Source organism: Brachyhypopomus gauderio, unplaced genomic scaffold, assembly GCF_052324685.1.
Source record: "Brachyhypopomus gauderio isolate BG-103 unplaced genomic scaffold, BGAUD_0.2 sc64, whole genome shotgun sequence".
In the NCBI taxonomy this organism is placed as follows: domain Eukaryota; kingdom Metazoa; phylum Chordata; class Actinopteri; order Gymnotiformes; family Hypopomidae; genus Brachyhypopomus; species Brachyhypopomus gauderio.
The window spans coordinates 300,001-316,257 of record NW_027506885.1 but is presented as its reverse complement, the minus strand read 5'-3'; the positions used below and the strand labels follow the sequence as shown (position 1 = coordinate 316,257).

The 16,257-nt window shown below is 46.9% G+C and overlaps 1 protein-coding gene across 1 annotated transcript in view; it reads left to right on the top strand.

The window, feature by feature from the left end:
* bcr (BCR activator of RhoGEF and GTPase) overlaps positions 1–16,257 on the top strand; it is a 68,220-nt gene that overhangs the window by 26,066 nt on the left and 25,897 nt on the right. The window contains 3 exon segments of the mRNA XM_076988861.1: positions 9,107–9,291; positions 12,950–13,054; positions 13,850–14,035. Coding sequence (XP_076844976.1) covers positions 9,107–9,291; positions 12,950–13,054; positions 13,850–14,035 — 476 coding nt within the window.

Below are 16,257 nucleotides of genomic sequence, written 5' to 3'. Positions count from 1 at the left end.
CTCTCCTTCAGAGGCTGGTTTCTTCAGAGGCTGGTGGTGTGGGTTTCTTCTGGAGGGTCTGGTACAGGTTGTGGGTTTCTCTGGAGTTGTGTGCCCTAGTGTAAAACCACTCCTCAGGGCCCGTATCAGTTACCCAGCATGCTCCTTGATAAAGCTGTCCAGCCAGGGTTTCACTCTGCCCGTCTCCTGCTGGAGAGACCGGCTGCTCACATTAAAGCCACACGGCATTATTACAGCCAAGTGGAAGGGGATCTCAGAGTGTGTGTGTGTGTGTGTGTGTGTGTGGTTGTGAGTGCAACCTAATAAAGTTGGCTAGAGGAATAGCTGACTCGGCAACAGTGCTGCTGTCTCCATGGCGACCCATGTGGAGAACCATTTGCTGGAACGAATGTGGACGTTTATGTACAACGCAGGTGTCTGCAGAGCCGCAGACGCCCTCTGACCCCTGGGCTGTGGCGGGCAGTGCCAGCGAGGGACGCTGGAAGGCTTCTGTGCTGGTGCTGGTGACTCATGACACGACCTGCAGTTTAATGGGTAGAGTTGACATGTTGGCAGATCAGTACCTTTTAAATTCATAACCTGCTGTGTGCTTGCTCACCACTGGTGATCTGATGTATTAGCCGTGCCCTAGACACCCTCCTAGAAGTTGTTTCTCTGCACTCTCTCTGCCTTTTGCCCCCTCCTCCTTTAGTTCACCTTCGCTCTCTCTCTCTCTCTCTCTCTCTCTCTCTCTCTCTCTCTCTCCCCACTCGCTTGGTCTCTCTCTCTCTCCCCACTCGCTTGGTCTCTCTCTCTCTCTCTCTCTCTCTTTAGGGGTGACCGATATGGCTGCTGAGTCTCCAGTGACAGGTAGCACGCTGGTGAATTTGCACAGTCCTGCAAATGGGCCGTGCTGCCTCTGCAGGGGGGGCGTGGTCTTAGGTGCACCCTAAAGATCTAGAGCTCCGCCCCCTCTTGCCCATTCACAGAGCCTTCAGGGAAGGCAACAGGCCATATCTGATCGAGAGCTCTCTCCATTGTGTATTCTGAAAGGACCTGATTACAGTGGCAGTAGCGGGTGTGGGGGGTGGGGTGGGTGGTGGGGGCAGGTTTGGATGGGACTGGAACTATGGGGATGGCAGGGGTCGACAATTCATCATTCTTATCTCTTAACATTGCCTGTGGCTCTGAGCAGAAGGAAACAGAACTCCAGAAACGTCCCAGTTTTTTCAACACTCTGACCACTTTTCTTGGATCTGAATTACGTACGACTTGCACCATTAATTCCGCATTGTTTGCTGTAGTACACACGTTTACCGCAGTACGTGTTTAGGCCTGATTGTGTTATCTGCCTGCGGTCTGAGTGATGGCCGTGGGGACGGACACGCAGTGTGTTCAGGAGCGCAGGAGTCCGGTGGGTGGACGGACATGCTAATTAGCAGCACTGGTCCAAATGTCCGCTGAGAGGATTTCTCGTCCTGGCTCGGCTCGATCAGAAGGTTGGCAGGGTGGTGTGGAGTGAAGCCTTCCTACGCCTTCCACCCGGCTCTGGGAAACGTTACTGTTTGTAACACAAAGGAGGCTGACACAAGTGACATAATCACATCTGAGACTGCCCCTGCTCCCAGCTGGTCCTGTCCATCTCTGCCAGACCTCTACCACCTTTGCTCTCCCTCTCTCTCTCACTTCCTGTCTGTCTTGATCTATGTCTCTCACCCTTGATCTCTGTTTCATTTACATTTTCGGCACTTAACAGGTGCTCTTATCCGGAGTGGCTTACAAAAGTGCTTTGTTATTTACTCATAGAATGCATCCCAGCCCATTCAGAAGGTTACAGCTCAATACGCAGTGTTGTATAAAGTATTCGAGACCCATACTTGAGTAAAAGTACAAGTACTCAAATCAAAACATTTACTTGAGTAGAAGTTGAAGTGTTCTTTAAAAACTTTACTTAAGTAGAAGTACAGAAGTATTCAGCATTTTTTGTACTTGAGTATTGCAAGTAGTTTAATCTAAAATTTATTACTCAACTACTGACAGTAAAAAATACAAGTATTGTGTTTTGAATTAATTAAAGAAAGCCATCAAAGTTTGATTATCAATTGTTTTTATATATCACTTACAAATCAAAGATGTCAAAGATCACAAATACAAGTGTTCTGTATGTACTTAAAAAACTGGGGTTAACACTTCGTACACAAAAAACAGATATGTCCCGCTACGTTGTAGGTTTGACGCAAAAGTACAAATTCGCCATAATTTAGCTGAGAAAACGAGGTGTATTTTGGACGTAAAATCCGTCCGTCTAAGGGTGAGCTTACTGCCCTGCGTTTACCCCCAATAAATGCCCTTACCCTATAAAAACACTACACTATAAAATGGGCACATGATTAGTCAGCATGTCGCCTTTATTGCCAGCTAATGTTAAGTGAATTCTGCAGCACGCCATGAACATAATTAGGTTAGTTAGCTAAGATATCTAACCTAACTAGTGCTTATTGCGCTCTTCTGCTGTTACCAAACACGGTACCATCTCTTTTAATGAGATAAAAAGCGAATTATTTGGAATAATTTCGAATATATGTGTATTTGTATAAATATGTAAATGAAGCTGAAGGTGCTGGAAAATACTGAAAATGGACCTTCAAAGTGCCGTACAAGTGCATGAATTCCACCTTGTAACTTCACACGCACAAAAATCGAGAGGTGCACGACCTCGCGACGCGACTGCGCGCGTGGTTAACGCGCATGGGCGGAGCCACCGCGATTGCGTCATTTTTGCCGCGCGGACCCTTGCCGCAGTAAAGCCTGGTTTATTTTTATTCTCCACTGCCACCTATCGTTTCGGAGAACACTGCAGCGACGTTCGCGAAAGTATAAACGCCTACACCGCTTAAACCAGGCTTTAACCAGGCTATAAACCAGACGTCTGGGCGTTTTGAAAATAAACAACCATTAAATAATGTGATAAAAAAGCGAATTATTTCGATTCATTTCGAGTATATGTATAAATATTTAACTTAATTAAGTTTAACGTGCTGGGAAATATTGAAGTGACGTACAAGTGCTTTAATTCCACCTTGTATAGGTGTATGAACCCGGCAAACATGACTTTGTCCATCGCGCTGAAGCGCGGCGCGCGCGCGCGAAGTTACAAAATTCGAGAGGTGCACGACCTCGCGAGGTCCTCGCGCACGGGCGGAGCCACAGCGATTACGTCATTTTCGCCGCGCGGACCCTCGAAACATTCCAGGACGAAACATGAGATAACGTGAAGACGTTAAGATTGGGCGTTTTGAAAATAAACAACCATCAAATGTGATAAAAAGCGAATTATTTCGAATCATTTCGAATATATGTATTAATATTTAACTTAATTATGTTTATCGTGCTGGGAAATATTGAAATGGACCTTGAAAGTGACGTACAAGTGCTTTAATTCCACCTTGTAAAGGTGTATGAACCCGGCAAACACGACTTTGTCGATCGCAGCTGAAGCGCGGCGCGCGTGCGAAGTTAAACCAGGCTTAACAGCGTGTCAAGTGAACCTAGATTACGAAGCTCAAGTGTTCAGTGAAGGCAGCAGCAGAGTTAACGAGATGCGACCGGAGCATGCGCAGTTTTCATAAGACGGCCTGATCGCTTGACCCGGTGACAGCGCCAGCTAACATGTTTATAATTGTAACGAGTAACTATACAGCACGTAAAAAATATATCGGAGTAAAAGTATTAAACTGATGGAAAATATGTAGTGAAGTAAAAGTGGAAGTAGGAGAAAAAAATAATACTCCAGTAAAGTACAGATACAGCATTTTAGTACTTAAGTACAGTAGTGAAGTAGTTCTACTTCGTTACTATACAACTCTGTCAATACGCCATTGAACTAGAATACTGCCAACATCCAAGAATCAATTTTGATATCTAGAAGACATGGAAAAGTACATCAAGCCAACAATAAGTGCAATACCAAATGAAACCACTTCCAACGTCTCCCTCTTCCTGGAAGGCCACTCTACAGTGGTCCTACATGTACAGGATGACACTCACTGCTGCTACCAGCTCTGTGAAAGAGTCGTCCAGACCCCACGAGTTAAATTTAGCAGTTGATAACCAGCGTCTGTTAGGAACACTCCGAGATAAAGAAACTCCTTCTGTGTCGTCTTTATTTAGACATGCCTTGGAATTTCCCTTGTATAACTAAACTTAGTTATACAAGGGAAACCTCCTGGTGAAGGACAACTCTTCCTTAGACCTTCAGTCATCTCTCATGCGATGTGTTCAGTGTTCGGGGGGGGTCAGAGCCTTTAGGGGTGGGTGGGCGGGGTTTAATCCTGATCTGCAGGATTGGGGCGCTTGTCAGCTCCCACAGCCTTCATCCTTTGTCCTCTCTCACTATACGTTTGTCCATTTCCTTCTCTCGCTCTCCACTCTCTCCCCATCTCTTTCTCTCATCCTCTCTCTCCCTCCCTCACTCTCTCCTCCCCCCTCTCTCTCTTCCACTCTTCCTCTCGCACTCTCTCCCCTTGTCTCTCTCCCTCTCCCTCTCTCTCTCTCTTTCTCTCTCTCTCTCTCTCTCTCTCTCTCTCTCTCTCTCTCTCTCTCTCTCTCTCTCTCTCTCTCTCCAAACAGTAGCCGTAAGCATGCTACATTCTTTTATCCTTCTTGTTCTTATAACAGAAGGGGAGAAAAAGTAGACAAACAGAGAGGGAGAGAGAGGGAGGGAGTGAGCAGGAGGAACGGAGCGAGAGAAAGAAAGAGGCTTTGGGGGAGGACTACATGGTGTGAGGGAGATAGCAGTGCTGTAGCCGTGCTGTTGATTGCAGGGCTGGTGTGTGTTGTTGTGTGTGTTCTGATTTTCGCTCGTCACTTTGAGACAAAGGCTGATTAAAGTCACAGCAGGACGCTGCTCCCTCTCTCAGCAGTTCCAATCCCACAACTGCCACCGTGTGTACTCAATCTCATAAGATATACTGTATGTCAGCCGCTGATAAGAGATTACTTCTGGAAAAAACAAATAGGCTGTCTTATTCCTGGCGAACATTTTTTTAGACAACGGTTTTATTTAATATTAGCTATTTTCCATCTTGTTTTCATCCCTGTTTGAAAACTGAGAAGAGTGTACTATGCTAAATGCATAAGAGTTGTTCGGGTTCTGACTCCAAGTTCTGGTTTGTCTGTGTGTGTTTTATTATTATTTTTTTACCAGCTCTAAATTTATAATAAGACAAACACTGCAGAAAACACTGGTCTCTTTGGAGGTACTGTGTCGCCGTGGAAGCAATAACTCATGGCCAGACTAATGAATGACTAACTGGTTTCAGGAAAATTTGCGATGTATATAAAGAGCATGTCCAGGATAATGGAGCGTAGATTTGAGTTTACCGCTGACCTGAGCTCTTCTGTCGCTATGTCAATCAATCAATCAATCAATCAAAATTTATTTGTATAGCGCTTTTCACAACACATGTTGTCACAAAGCATCTTTACAGAATTTACAAGGTTAACAATACTATGGGTCCAGAACCCTAATGAGCAAGCCAAAGGCGACAGTGGCGAGGAAAAACTCCCTATGATGGTGGGGAATAGGAAGAAACCTCGGGAGGACCAAGACTCAAATGGGAACCCATCCTCCATTGGGCGGCCCCGTTAACACACAAATTACACAGAATCAATTTATACAGACAAACACACAAGTCACACACAAATCACACAATCATAGTATAAGTATAAGTATAAGTATAAGGTAACTAGAATGAAAATTCTATGTCTCTGTGTCTCTTGCTTTCTGGATTTGCCTGAAATGCTTTCATGCTGACCTGAGTTTGAAGGATTAGATCAGGGCGTAGGTGCTCCACCCATGTCTGCTGTCTCTCCATCACTAGACAGCAGGCCTCGTTCAGCTCTCCTTCCCCAGAGGTGGGTTCTCCCCTCCTTCTCCCATGGAACCTCCTGTCCAGTTCAACCCTCCATGTGCACCCGTTGTTAACCGTAGCTGTGATTTCTCTTTAATCGGTCACTACCTACACTGTAAGTTTGTGGTTTTTGGGAACTACACAGTATAAATTGAGACTTTTTCTCCTTGAGACATCTGTCCTCTGTTTTTACCATTTATTTGCCCTTCATATTTGCTCACACACATGCGCGCGCGCACACACACACACACACACACACACACACACACACACACACACACACACACACACACACTCTTTGGCCCTCTTATTTGAACATTTAAGGGCATCCTCAACACCCAACACCCGAGAGGTAGAGTGCATATTCAATTTATCTCCCTGACCCAGATCATAATGCTCCAGCTCGCTCACCCCCCTCCCCCCCCCCCCCCCCCCCCCACGGATTCCCCCCCCAGACATGGCATATGACGGATGCTCGTAAACACGCCCATCGCCCCCTCCCCTTTGTTTAAAGTGGATGAAAGTGCTTATACCCTTAGGCATTGCTCAGTTGCCGTTGCTGCAGTGCATACTGGGATTTGGCAGGATTGGGGAGACTTTGTCTTCCAGGTTACGCTAGCTGTCATGAACACATCACCAGATGGGCGGTCATCGAGATACACTCTGCTCTTCTGTCTCCCCTACCTGGGTTGGGCTTGCCCGAGGTCCGAGGACTGTTGACCACCACACGGGTCCTGTGCTCTTTCTCCGGAGCGTATCCTGAGTGGGCGGTGTGATTTGCTCACGACGATCGTTTTTGTTTAGACGTATTTGTGTGTGCATCTGTGTTGATGTTTGTTTAATGTGAGTTTGATGTGCAGTGCGGTGGCCTGCAGTTCCTCGGGTAATAGTGGCATTCCTGTGTGTGCCCACCACAGCAGGCTGGGCCCCCCCAGCCCTGGAGGAATAGCCATCTGTGTGGAGCTGGGAGAGGATGAGAGAAGGAGAGAGAGAAGGGGGGAGAGAGAGAGAGAGAGAGAGAGAGAGAAGGAGCAGAGGAGGAAAGCAGAGAGGGAGGGAATGCTGAGAGATGAGTGGGAGGGGGAGTTTTATTGCAATGAGGCTGCTGTGAGTCAGAGGACCATCACACACACACACACACACACACACAGCTGGCACACACACACACACACACACACACACACACACACACACAGCTGGCACACACATGACTATATTCCATAACACAGACAATTCAGGCACACCATGCACCGTGTACTAGTAAACAAAACAGGTGAGTGTAATTCGCAAATGCTCAACTTGATTGGTGGCCATTAGTGGGGAGAACGTTCTGTCACTAGGGGGGGATTTCTCCTCTCATTTAAACTGAACAGCCGAATCTGAATTTAACAGAAATGAAAGCTGTGAACAGGCCCTTTTAAAATCCAGATCAGCTCGTCACTTCATAATGTGGAATATACACCACCTCTTCTTGGGCACGCTCTCATATTCTCTAACCACTAAGGAGAATCATCCATTAGCAATTCAGTCTCACTGTGTGTGTGTGTGTGTGTGTGTGTGTGTGTGTGTGTGTGTGTGTGTGTGTGTGTGTGTGTGTATGTGTGTGTGTGGCTGTGTTTTTGTACTGTGAATTAGTTAGGTAACTGTTTCAAGTGAACTGATCTGTATTGCAATTTTCGCATTATTCAATGTTATCTTGCTTTATAGTTCAAATAACTCCGCGGTCTCTATCTGAATCTGTGGCTTTGTAATGGGCTTTTGTGCAGTTCTGGCAGAATTATTTTAGTCTTTTAAGTATTTGCAGAACAACTCTGCTAATGAGTTTAAAAATGTAATGGATTGTCTTTGGCATCTCTGTGAGACAGCTGAGCAAATGAGAATTTTTCTGGAGAGGTTCAGTAGAAGTTTAGTTTACATACTGATTTGGGAACAGCCCAGCTGTTTGGGTCATTGTGATTGTTTTTTTTAAATTGATTTTAGCAGCTGATCCGGGGTCAGGTATTGCCCCATGTGGAGGGGTGTGAGCAGAATGTATGTGAGCCTCATTAGTGTTGCTCCTGGCAGCTTATGGGATGCAACATTGGGACCGAAGTCTGGGACCTGCCCTCCAAAGCTAACGGGTCCTCCTTAAACCTTCATGACGCATTGTACCTTTCTCAGGAGAACCCGACCGGTGCCTAGAGGCAGCTGTGAGCCTGCTCTCTGATGCACAGGCATATGGCACAGTGCCACAGAGCGTTTAATCAGAATGAAATTAAGACTGTGTGCCAGGCAAAGTGGGTCATTCAGCTGATGAATAGCAGGAAGCAATAAAGGAAGAGAGAGAGGGAGAGAGGAGACGCACACTGTGGAGTGGAAGAGGAGACCGTGAGGAGACAAACCGTGGAGTGGAAGAGGAGATCGTGAGGAGACGTCTGCAGCTTATTAGCATGGTGCTAGTAACACTGCTAACACCAAGTTCATGTGTTCAAATCTTAGGGAAGGCACATACTGCCATACTGATACATATGTAAGCTGCTCTGGATAAGACTGTCAGCCAAATGAAATCAATGTAAATGAGAGGAAGAGGAGACGGTGAGGAGACCCACTGTAGAGTAACTTGGCTGTCAGTACACACGCTCTGCCCTCCCGGGGTTTCACCTGTAGGCTGAGCCGTGGTATTCTGCTGGGTGCCTCTGGGAGTGAGATGCCCGCCCACACAAAGACATCAGAGATGTTTGTTACGGAATCTGAGCTTTGACGTTTTATTCAATTCTCTCTTTTTTTTTATTCCATTTTATTGTTTTCTGTTCTATTCTATTCCATTCGGTTGTGTTCCACAGCTTGTGTTGCTCAGTACATTGTGGGTGAGTCTTGTTTTTGATTGGATGTGGCCATTTTATGGATGTGGGCTTCAACAGCGTAACCTTTCCTAGACAGAGTGTTGATTGTGTAACTGGTGGATGCAAAAAAAAAAACTGATGGGGATTTAAAGAGTGGGTTACCAAAAGGTCTTCATCAAACATGAACAGAAGAAGACACACACACATACAGAGGCAGCTATGCTAGTGTTCTACAGTTTGTACAGTTTGTAAATCGATTCTAATGTCATTACACTACGATCAATGTTAAAATATATATTTAGGAACCTTCACTATTACGTTGTGTAATTACCAACTTTGCAGTAAATATACAGTAAAAACAATCTCTCTCTCCCTCCCTCCCTCTCTCCCCAGATGGTCCGTTCACCGGCACTCCTCCCACGTATGGGTACGATGCGGACCGAGCCGAGGAGCAGCGCAGTCACCACGACGTCCTGCCGTACATCGACGACTCACCGTCCTCCTCCCCGTACCTGAGCTCCAAGAGCCGCAGCAGCCGCGACACGCTGTCGTCCGGCTCGCTCGAGTCCGCCAAGTCCGTGAGTGCCGCCGATGTCCCACGATGCACTGCGCCTCCCTACACAGCCCACTGTAGGCTTGAGCGCACAGTTAGCAGTGAGAGGTCCAAGGAGTGTCAAACCGGCTTTGGAAATGGAGGATCGGGTCTTTCTTTCATTTTTGCTCACACCCGGTACAGTAAAGTGTGAGCTTGGCCTTTGTCTAATTCATCCATGAATAGGTTACGGTTATCACGATAAACACCTGAAGTATCCTTACAGTTCAAACTGTAAATTCCATCAATTCAGATATTTTAAGATGGAGATAACCACTTCATATAGTTGTCTTTCATACAGCACACGTACAGTTGTGATCAAATTTATTCAACCCCCACTGAAATAAAGTGTTTTGGCCAGTTTGACATTGATTTTGATCATTTCAGTCATCTTATTTACAATTATATCAAAGAGGCACTTATAAATTAGACAAACATAACATAATATTTATGATGGAATAACCACAAATGTCTTTACTGTGCTCACATCATTATCAGTTTTATTCAACCCCCTAGTGACATTATTTTTTAGTACTTAGTACAACATCCTTTTCCAGTTATGACAGCTTTCAAGCGTGAAGCATAGCTTGACACAAGTGTCTTGCAGCGACCTATGGGTATCTTAGCCCATTCTTCATGGGCAAAAGCCTCCAGTTCAGTCACATTCTTAGGCTTGCGCACTGCAACTGCCTTCTTTAGGTCCCACCAGAGGTTCTCAATTGGATTTAAGTCTGGTGATTGCGATGGCCACTCTAGAATGTTCCAGCCTTTCATGTTCAACCATGCTCTAGTGGACTTGGATGTGTGCTTCGGATCATTGTCCTGTTGGAAGGTCCAACGTCTCCCAAGCCGCAGGTTTGTGACTGACTCCATCACATTTTCCTCCAAGATCTCCTGGTACTGAAGGGAATTCATGGTACCCTGCACACGTTGAAGCTTTCCTGTACCATTAGAAGCAAAACAGCCCCAAAGCATAATTGACCCCCCGCCATGCTTCACAGTAGGCAAGGTGTTCTTTTGTTCATAAGCCTGGTTCTTCCTTCTCCAAACATAGCGCTGGTCCATTGTCCCAAACAGTTCTAATTTAGTTTCATCTGACCACAGTACACTGTCCCAAAACCTTTGTGGCTTGTCCACATGACTTTTGGCATACTGCAGTCGACTTTTCTTGTTCTTTGGAGTCAGCAAGGGGGTGCGTCTGGGCGTTCTGGCATGGAGGTCTTCGTTATGCAGTGCGCGCCTTATTGTCTGAGCTGAAACTTCAGTGCCCACATCTGACAGGTCTTTTTTCAGTTCCTTAGCAGTCACGCGGGGATTTTTCTCCACATTACGCTTCAGGTAGCGCACAGCAGTCGCGGTCAGGATCTTCTTTCTGCCACGACCAGGTAACGTTTCCACTGTGCCCTTTAACTTGAACTTGTGAATGATGCTTCCGATAGTGTCTCTTGGAATATTTAACAACTTCGCAATCTTTTTATATCCATTGCCATTCTTGTGAAGAGCAATAACCTCTTCTCTTGTCTTCTGGGACCATTCTCTTGCCTTCACCATGCTTGGAAACACACCAGTAGATGTCTAGAAGGAGCTGAGTATCACAGTCCTTTTAAATCTGCCTAATTGGTGCTTATCATGCTTGATTGCTGCTTGTTGACATCCACAGATGTTTTCAATACCTGATGGAAAACACTGGAATGAACCTCTGTTCTTAGGAGTGGTAGTCGTAAAGGGGTTGAATAATTGTGTCAATGAAGAAATCACAAAAAGGCCATTTAATACTTTATGACAAAAAAAATTGATGCTATCTTAGTTGCATTTAGTTCTTTAACAAGTCCTTGTAAGATTTCATTATGAACACAATTACAAATGTGCACTGAATTCCATAAAACCCTTCGCAGCATTGGGGGTTGAATAAATTTGATCACAACTGTAAACAAATTAAAATGAATTCTCCTTCAGTTGCCCAGTGGTCGGAATCGTGACCCTTCCCCCACCTCCTGACTTTCTTTCACAGCCATTGGCTGTCGGAGCAATTGATGCGTGCTCTCAGCCAATACGGTGTCTTAAGGGACACATGAGTATATGTCTCAGAAATCTACCGCTGCCCTTTGACCTCTGCCTTTAGCTCCCATGTGGGTTTTAATGAACAAAACCACACAGACCATGCTCATGACACACACACACACACACCCCCACCCACACACACTCATATAAGCAGAGATGGAGAGAGAGCTTTAACATGTTTGCATATTGTAAGGCAAAGGCTGGATTTGCAAAAACCTGAATTACCAGACAGATTTGCTGAGTAAACTCTGTTTTGAGCTGGAGTATTGGAGCAGAGCCCGAGTATCGGAGGAATCTTCAGAGAGTAAATAAAGTCATCGACGTCGTAGACCAGGGGAAGAACACCACCACGGCGATCCAGGAGGTCCTATTTCTCCTGTAGCAGAACGCATGGGGGGTTTTATTGAGCATAATACCAGCTGAGGTGCAATCGGCCCCATTTCTGTCACAAAATCCCTCGAGTCTCCTCCTCCAGAACCAAAAATGAATGGAATTGATTTCCCATAAGCGTTTTTGTCTTCAGTGCCTTGTCCGATTAGAGGACGACCCCTTGCAGCCGTGCTCTGAGCACTAGAGCCACTGGAGCTCTACACTGACCGTCTCTCACAGATCTGAGACCAGCTCAAATACCACTTCATTTATTTTAATCAGAATGGAATCTTGTAGACAAATTATTGATTATACATACTTCTTTTACCCTCCGTCGTAAGTACAATGAATGGGTCTCCTGATACGGCTTCTAGATCTCCAGCTATTAATTACTTATTTTTCTCTTATAGTACGAGGGTGAAAACATGTAGTCTCATTATTAAATGAGAAATGCCCCCGATCTCATGAAAATGCAGCCTTAGTTTTATACCTTAGCTTTCATGCTCTCTCCTCCTGTTTTGTTCATACATTTGTCACTATATAATTATATATATTGCTAATTTTCTCAGTGACTAATAAAGGATCATCTTATATTGCCATTTGAAAGACATTTGAAGGTCAAAATTGCACACGCACGCACATATACTTAAACACATTCTTAAACACATGTGCTTACACACATTTATACACCAGTGTGACGTGGGTGGATCTTGGGCCTGTGGTATATTAACTGGGTTTGAATACTAATTGAACTTGGCTTATATTGTCATCCATGTTGGAGCACAAACCCAGCTGAGGCCAGTGCCAACCGCTCCACAGTGGTGAAGCTGCCGTATGTGCGTACAGGTGGGTGCATAACGCTGTTTCTGGACCCACCTGGCCCACCTGCATCTTCAACCATGTCTGAACACCACAGAAAGACCTTGGAGCAGAACGGGTTTAGGAGACAAGAGTCAACGCTGGAGCTCGTCGCTCTGAGCATGCTCACGGGTGTCTCGTCTCTCTGAGCATGCTCACGGATGTCTCGTCGCTCTGAGCATGCTCACGGATGTCTCGTCGCTCTGAGCATGCTCACGGATGTCTCGTCGCTCTGAGCATGCTCACGGATGTCTCGTCGCTCTGAGCATGCTCACGGGTGTCTCGTCGCTCTGAGCATGCTCACGGGTGTCTCGTCTCTCTGAGCATGCTCACGGGTGTCTCGTCTCTCTGAGCAGGCAGAACTGGACCTGGAGAAGGGCCTGGAGATGCGGAAATGGGTTCTGTCTGCAATCCTGGCCAGTGAGGAGACCTACCTCAGCCACCTGGAGGCGCTGTTGCTGGTGAGAGCCGTGCCCTGGACCATTACACTGCAGTTTTGATTCATCTGCATTTTATGGCACGTTTCCAGTGAATTTGTTGCAAAATGGCTAATAAAAATCTTCAGTCCTTGAAGTATGTGCCTTGTAATATCAGTAGTTTATTGCATATTGCCATCATTGCACAATTAAATTGCTGCCTGAGCTGGGATGGGTCAACACTTTAACAATTTTTGTTTAACGGTCTGCAGAGAAGTAATGTCGATGTTAATGAGGGAGTGGCTTAAGTCCAGGCTTAGGATGCCAAAGGAGGAGAGGTTACTGACTCATTTATACTGGAAATCCCACAGAAACACGACCCACCTGCCTTAGGCAACCATCAGTCCAACAGTGTGTGGGTGTGAATTTGTGTGTGTGGTGCAATTGTGAATATGTAGTATGATCATTTGTATGTGTGTGATATGTATGTGTGGTGTGAAAGTTTGTGTGGTTGGGGTGTGTGTGTGTGTGTGTGTGTGTGTTTGTGTGTGATGAGATCTGATCAGGTCACTGAGGTAACATAACACATTTAGAGACGGAGCTCTAGCCAATCCTGTAATGCTCTTGAAGTCAAAAACATTACCCATCATTCTTTTTACCACAAACATTTCAAAGTTTCAGACTGAATTATTACACGTGTGGAGGGAGGATTTCCAGGGAGCATTTAAAGGGAAACAGGCAAGACTTAAGATTTAAGGGGAACAGACAGCCCACACGGCTGTTTCTTCTACCAACACGGCCGGTTCTTCCTCCAACGCAGCCGGTTCTTCTACCTTTCAGCCCATGAAGCCCCTCAAGGCAGCTGCCACCACGTCCCAGCCGGTGCTGACCATCCAGCAGATAGAAACCATCTTCTTCAAAGTGCCTGAGCTCTACGAGATCCACAAGGAGTTCTACGACGCCCTCCTTCCCAGAGTGCAGCAGTGGAGTCACCACCAGTGCGTAGGAGATCTCTTCCAAAAACAAGTGAGTCAGAACCCCCGTCACCCCCTCGTTTAAAAGTGACAGTGCAGATGTAAAGTCCTGTGAAAGTCCTGTCACCAGGAGTTGTGAAGCTGTACGTACACGGGCAGAACCGACGGGTCCTCGTTGACGACTCGGCTGGAGCTCGGTTACGCATCCTTTACTGTCCGCTATCATCTGAGCGATCACTCAATGTGGTAGATCTTGGGGAATCTCTAATTATTCCTTCATAGCAGCCCATTATACGGTGGTCTGCCTCTTTTACACGGGGCTGTGAGTAGCACACTTATTCACCCCGTCAGCTGGGGCTAATGTAACACTGTATGCTTTGTGCCGCTGAGAGAGGGCTATTAATAGTGTCATGTACAGTATAGGAGCTGTGATTTCCCCCACATCTGTCTCTCTCTATCTCTGTCTGTCTGCCTGTCTGTCTATCCCAGTGTCATCTTTCTCCGTTCAAGACAGTGAGGACAGAAAACACAATCCACAATTTTAGTTTTCCACAATCCTACCGTACTTACCAGCTGGAGTTTAGGGAGAAGGTGCAGGTTGGAGAGGTGGCCGTGGGAGACCGCGCTGTTTAATGAGAGGTCGCGGGCGTAATGGTGCAGGAGAAAGCAGTTTGAATGTTTGTTTTCATGCTTGGCTGGACAAACTCTATGGGGAATGTAGTCCAGCTGCGTGGGCCTGCTGAGGCTGGCGTTAGTGTGCGTGCCGTGTCCGTGCCAGTCCAGATCGCCGGGCCCGTTTCATCTGCACGCGTGGAAGATGATGCAGTGATGACATGGTGTCATTTCTGGATGGGCTGGCCATGTGTTCCTGTCATTACCAGGCAGTATGTGGAGACGGGAGCATTCGGTGTCCGCAGCAGACAGAAGTGCTGTATTCTGTTCTTCTGGGCTGTCACAGCCAGCTGATACGTCTATTGTGTGTGTGTGTGTGTGTGTGTGTGTGTGTGTGTGTGTGTGTGTGTGTGTGTGTGTGTGTGTGTGTGTGTGTGTGTTCTGCTCTCCTCAGCTCACTATGCGCTGAGTGTATCGCGCACATACAAGTCCGTTTCTACTCGTCTCTGATATTTGAAACGTGTGTTGTCTTGTACCTCCACTGTTGCGCTCCAACCATTACATCACCGTCCTCTTATCTGCAAGACAAATGCTCCTTGCTGGACGGATCAGTTACTCTGCGTCGTCCTGCGGGTGTCATGGACGCAGCATGTGCTGTTTGTTGCCCGGTCCTGCTCTGACGCTCCCGGTCCCGCTCTGACCCGCTCACCGTCCCGCTGGGCGATGGCGGCCTGGACCCTCTGTGTCCACACGCAGACTGCAGCTGGGGTGGTTTCACTCAGAGCTGTACAGTGGGATGGTGTGAGGGTCGACCTGATTCAGGGCACCAATGAGGTTTAAGTTACGACCAGGCCGTGACGCGTGGCGTGCGCTGATTGGTTCAGTTAAAGAGGAAGTGGTTGAGGGGGAGGGAAGGTGCTCTTTGTTGAGAGCTGCAGTCTCCCACTGCCGAGGGTGTTTGTGATTCGTTGCTTAGTGATGGCGTAAGGTCAGTTTCAGAATCCCTGCACACGTGTCGTGACTGAGAAGCAGAGCACGGAGAATTTGGTCGTGGACGGCGGCCATGTTTGGAGTCTTCTGTGGCTTTTTTCAAAACCACAAACGAACCCGAACAAAGACCGTCGGGCTCCAGTTATCTGCTCTCCGTGCAACGGATATAGGCCGATACCAGCCGACACTCACTGCAGATTTTCCATCTGATGGTCTCATCCAGCTTCCAGTTTCAATCTTCGCTCACACACACACACACACACACACACTCACACACACACACACACACACTCCCAGATAGGGCCCTTCATCATCCCCATGTATACTTGTGTTTGAGGGGATTGATTGGGCTGTTAAGCTGGAGAGAGATGAACCGCTTTGCTGCCGGGCAGAGTCCACGAGTTTGGAGGACTGAATTAGATTTTCAAATGTGCTTTTACAAGCGCCAGCCGCACTCGTTAATTGCTCACCCGACAGCCCCGCCTTCGCTGCCATGGCAACCACTGTTGGCCCTACAGTCGAGCGCAGTGGTGGCCCTCGCGGTCGCCACGGCGAGGTCCGCCTGTGTTGTTGGGGGCAGGTCACTATGGTAACGGTGGAACGAGTTTCGAGGGCCGGGGAGGCGGGAGCTCTACGTTGCAACAAAATAAAAGGTGAAACGTGATTGGCTGT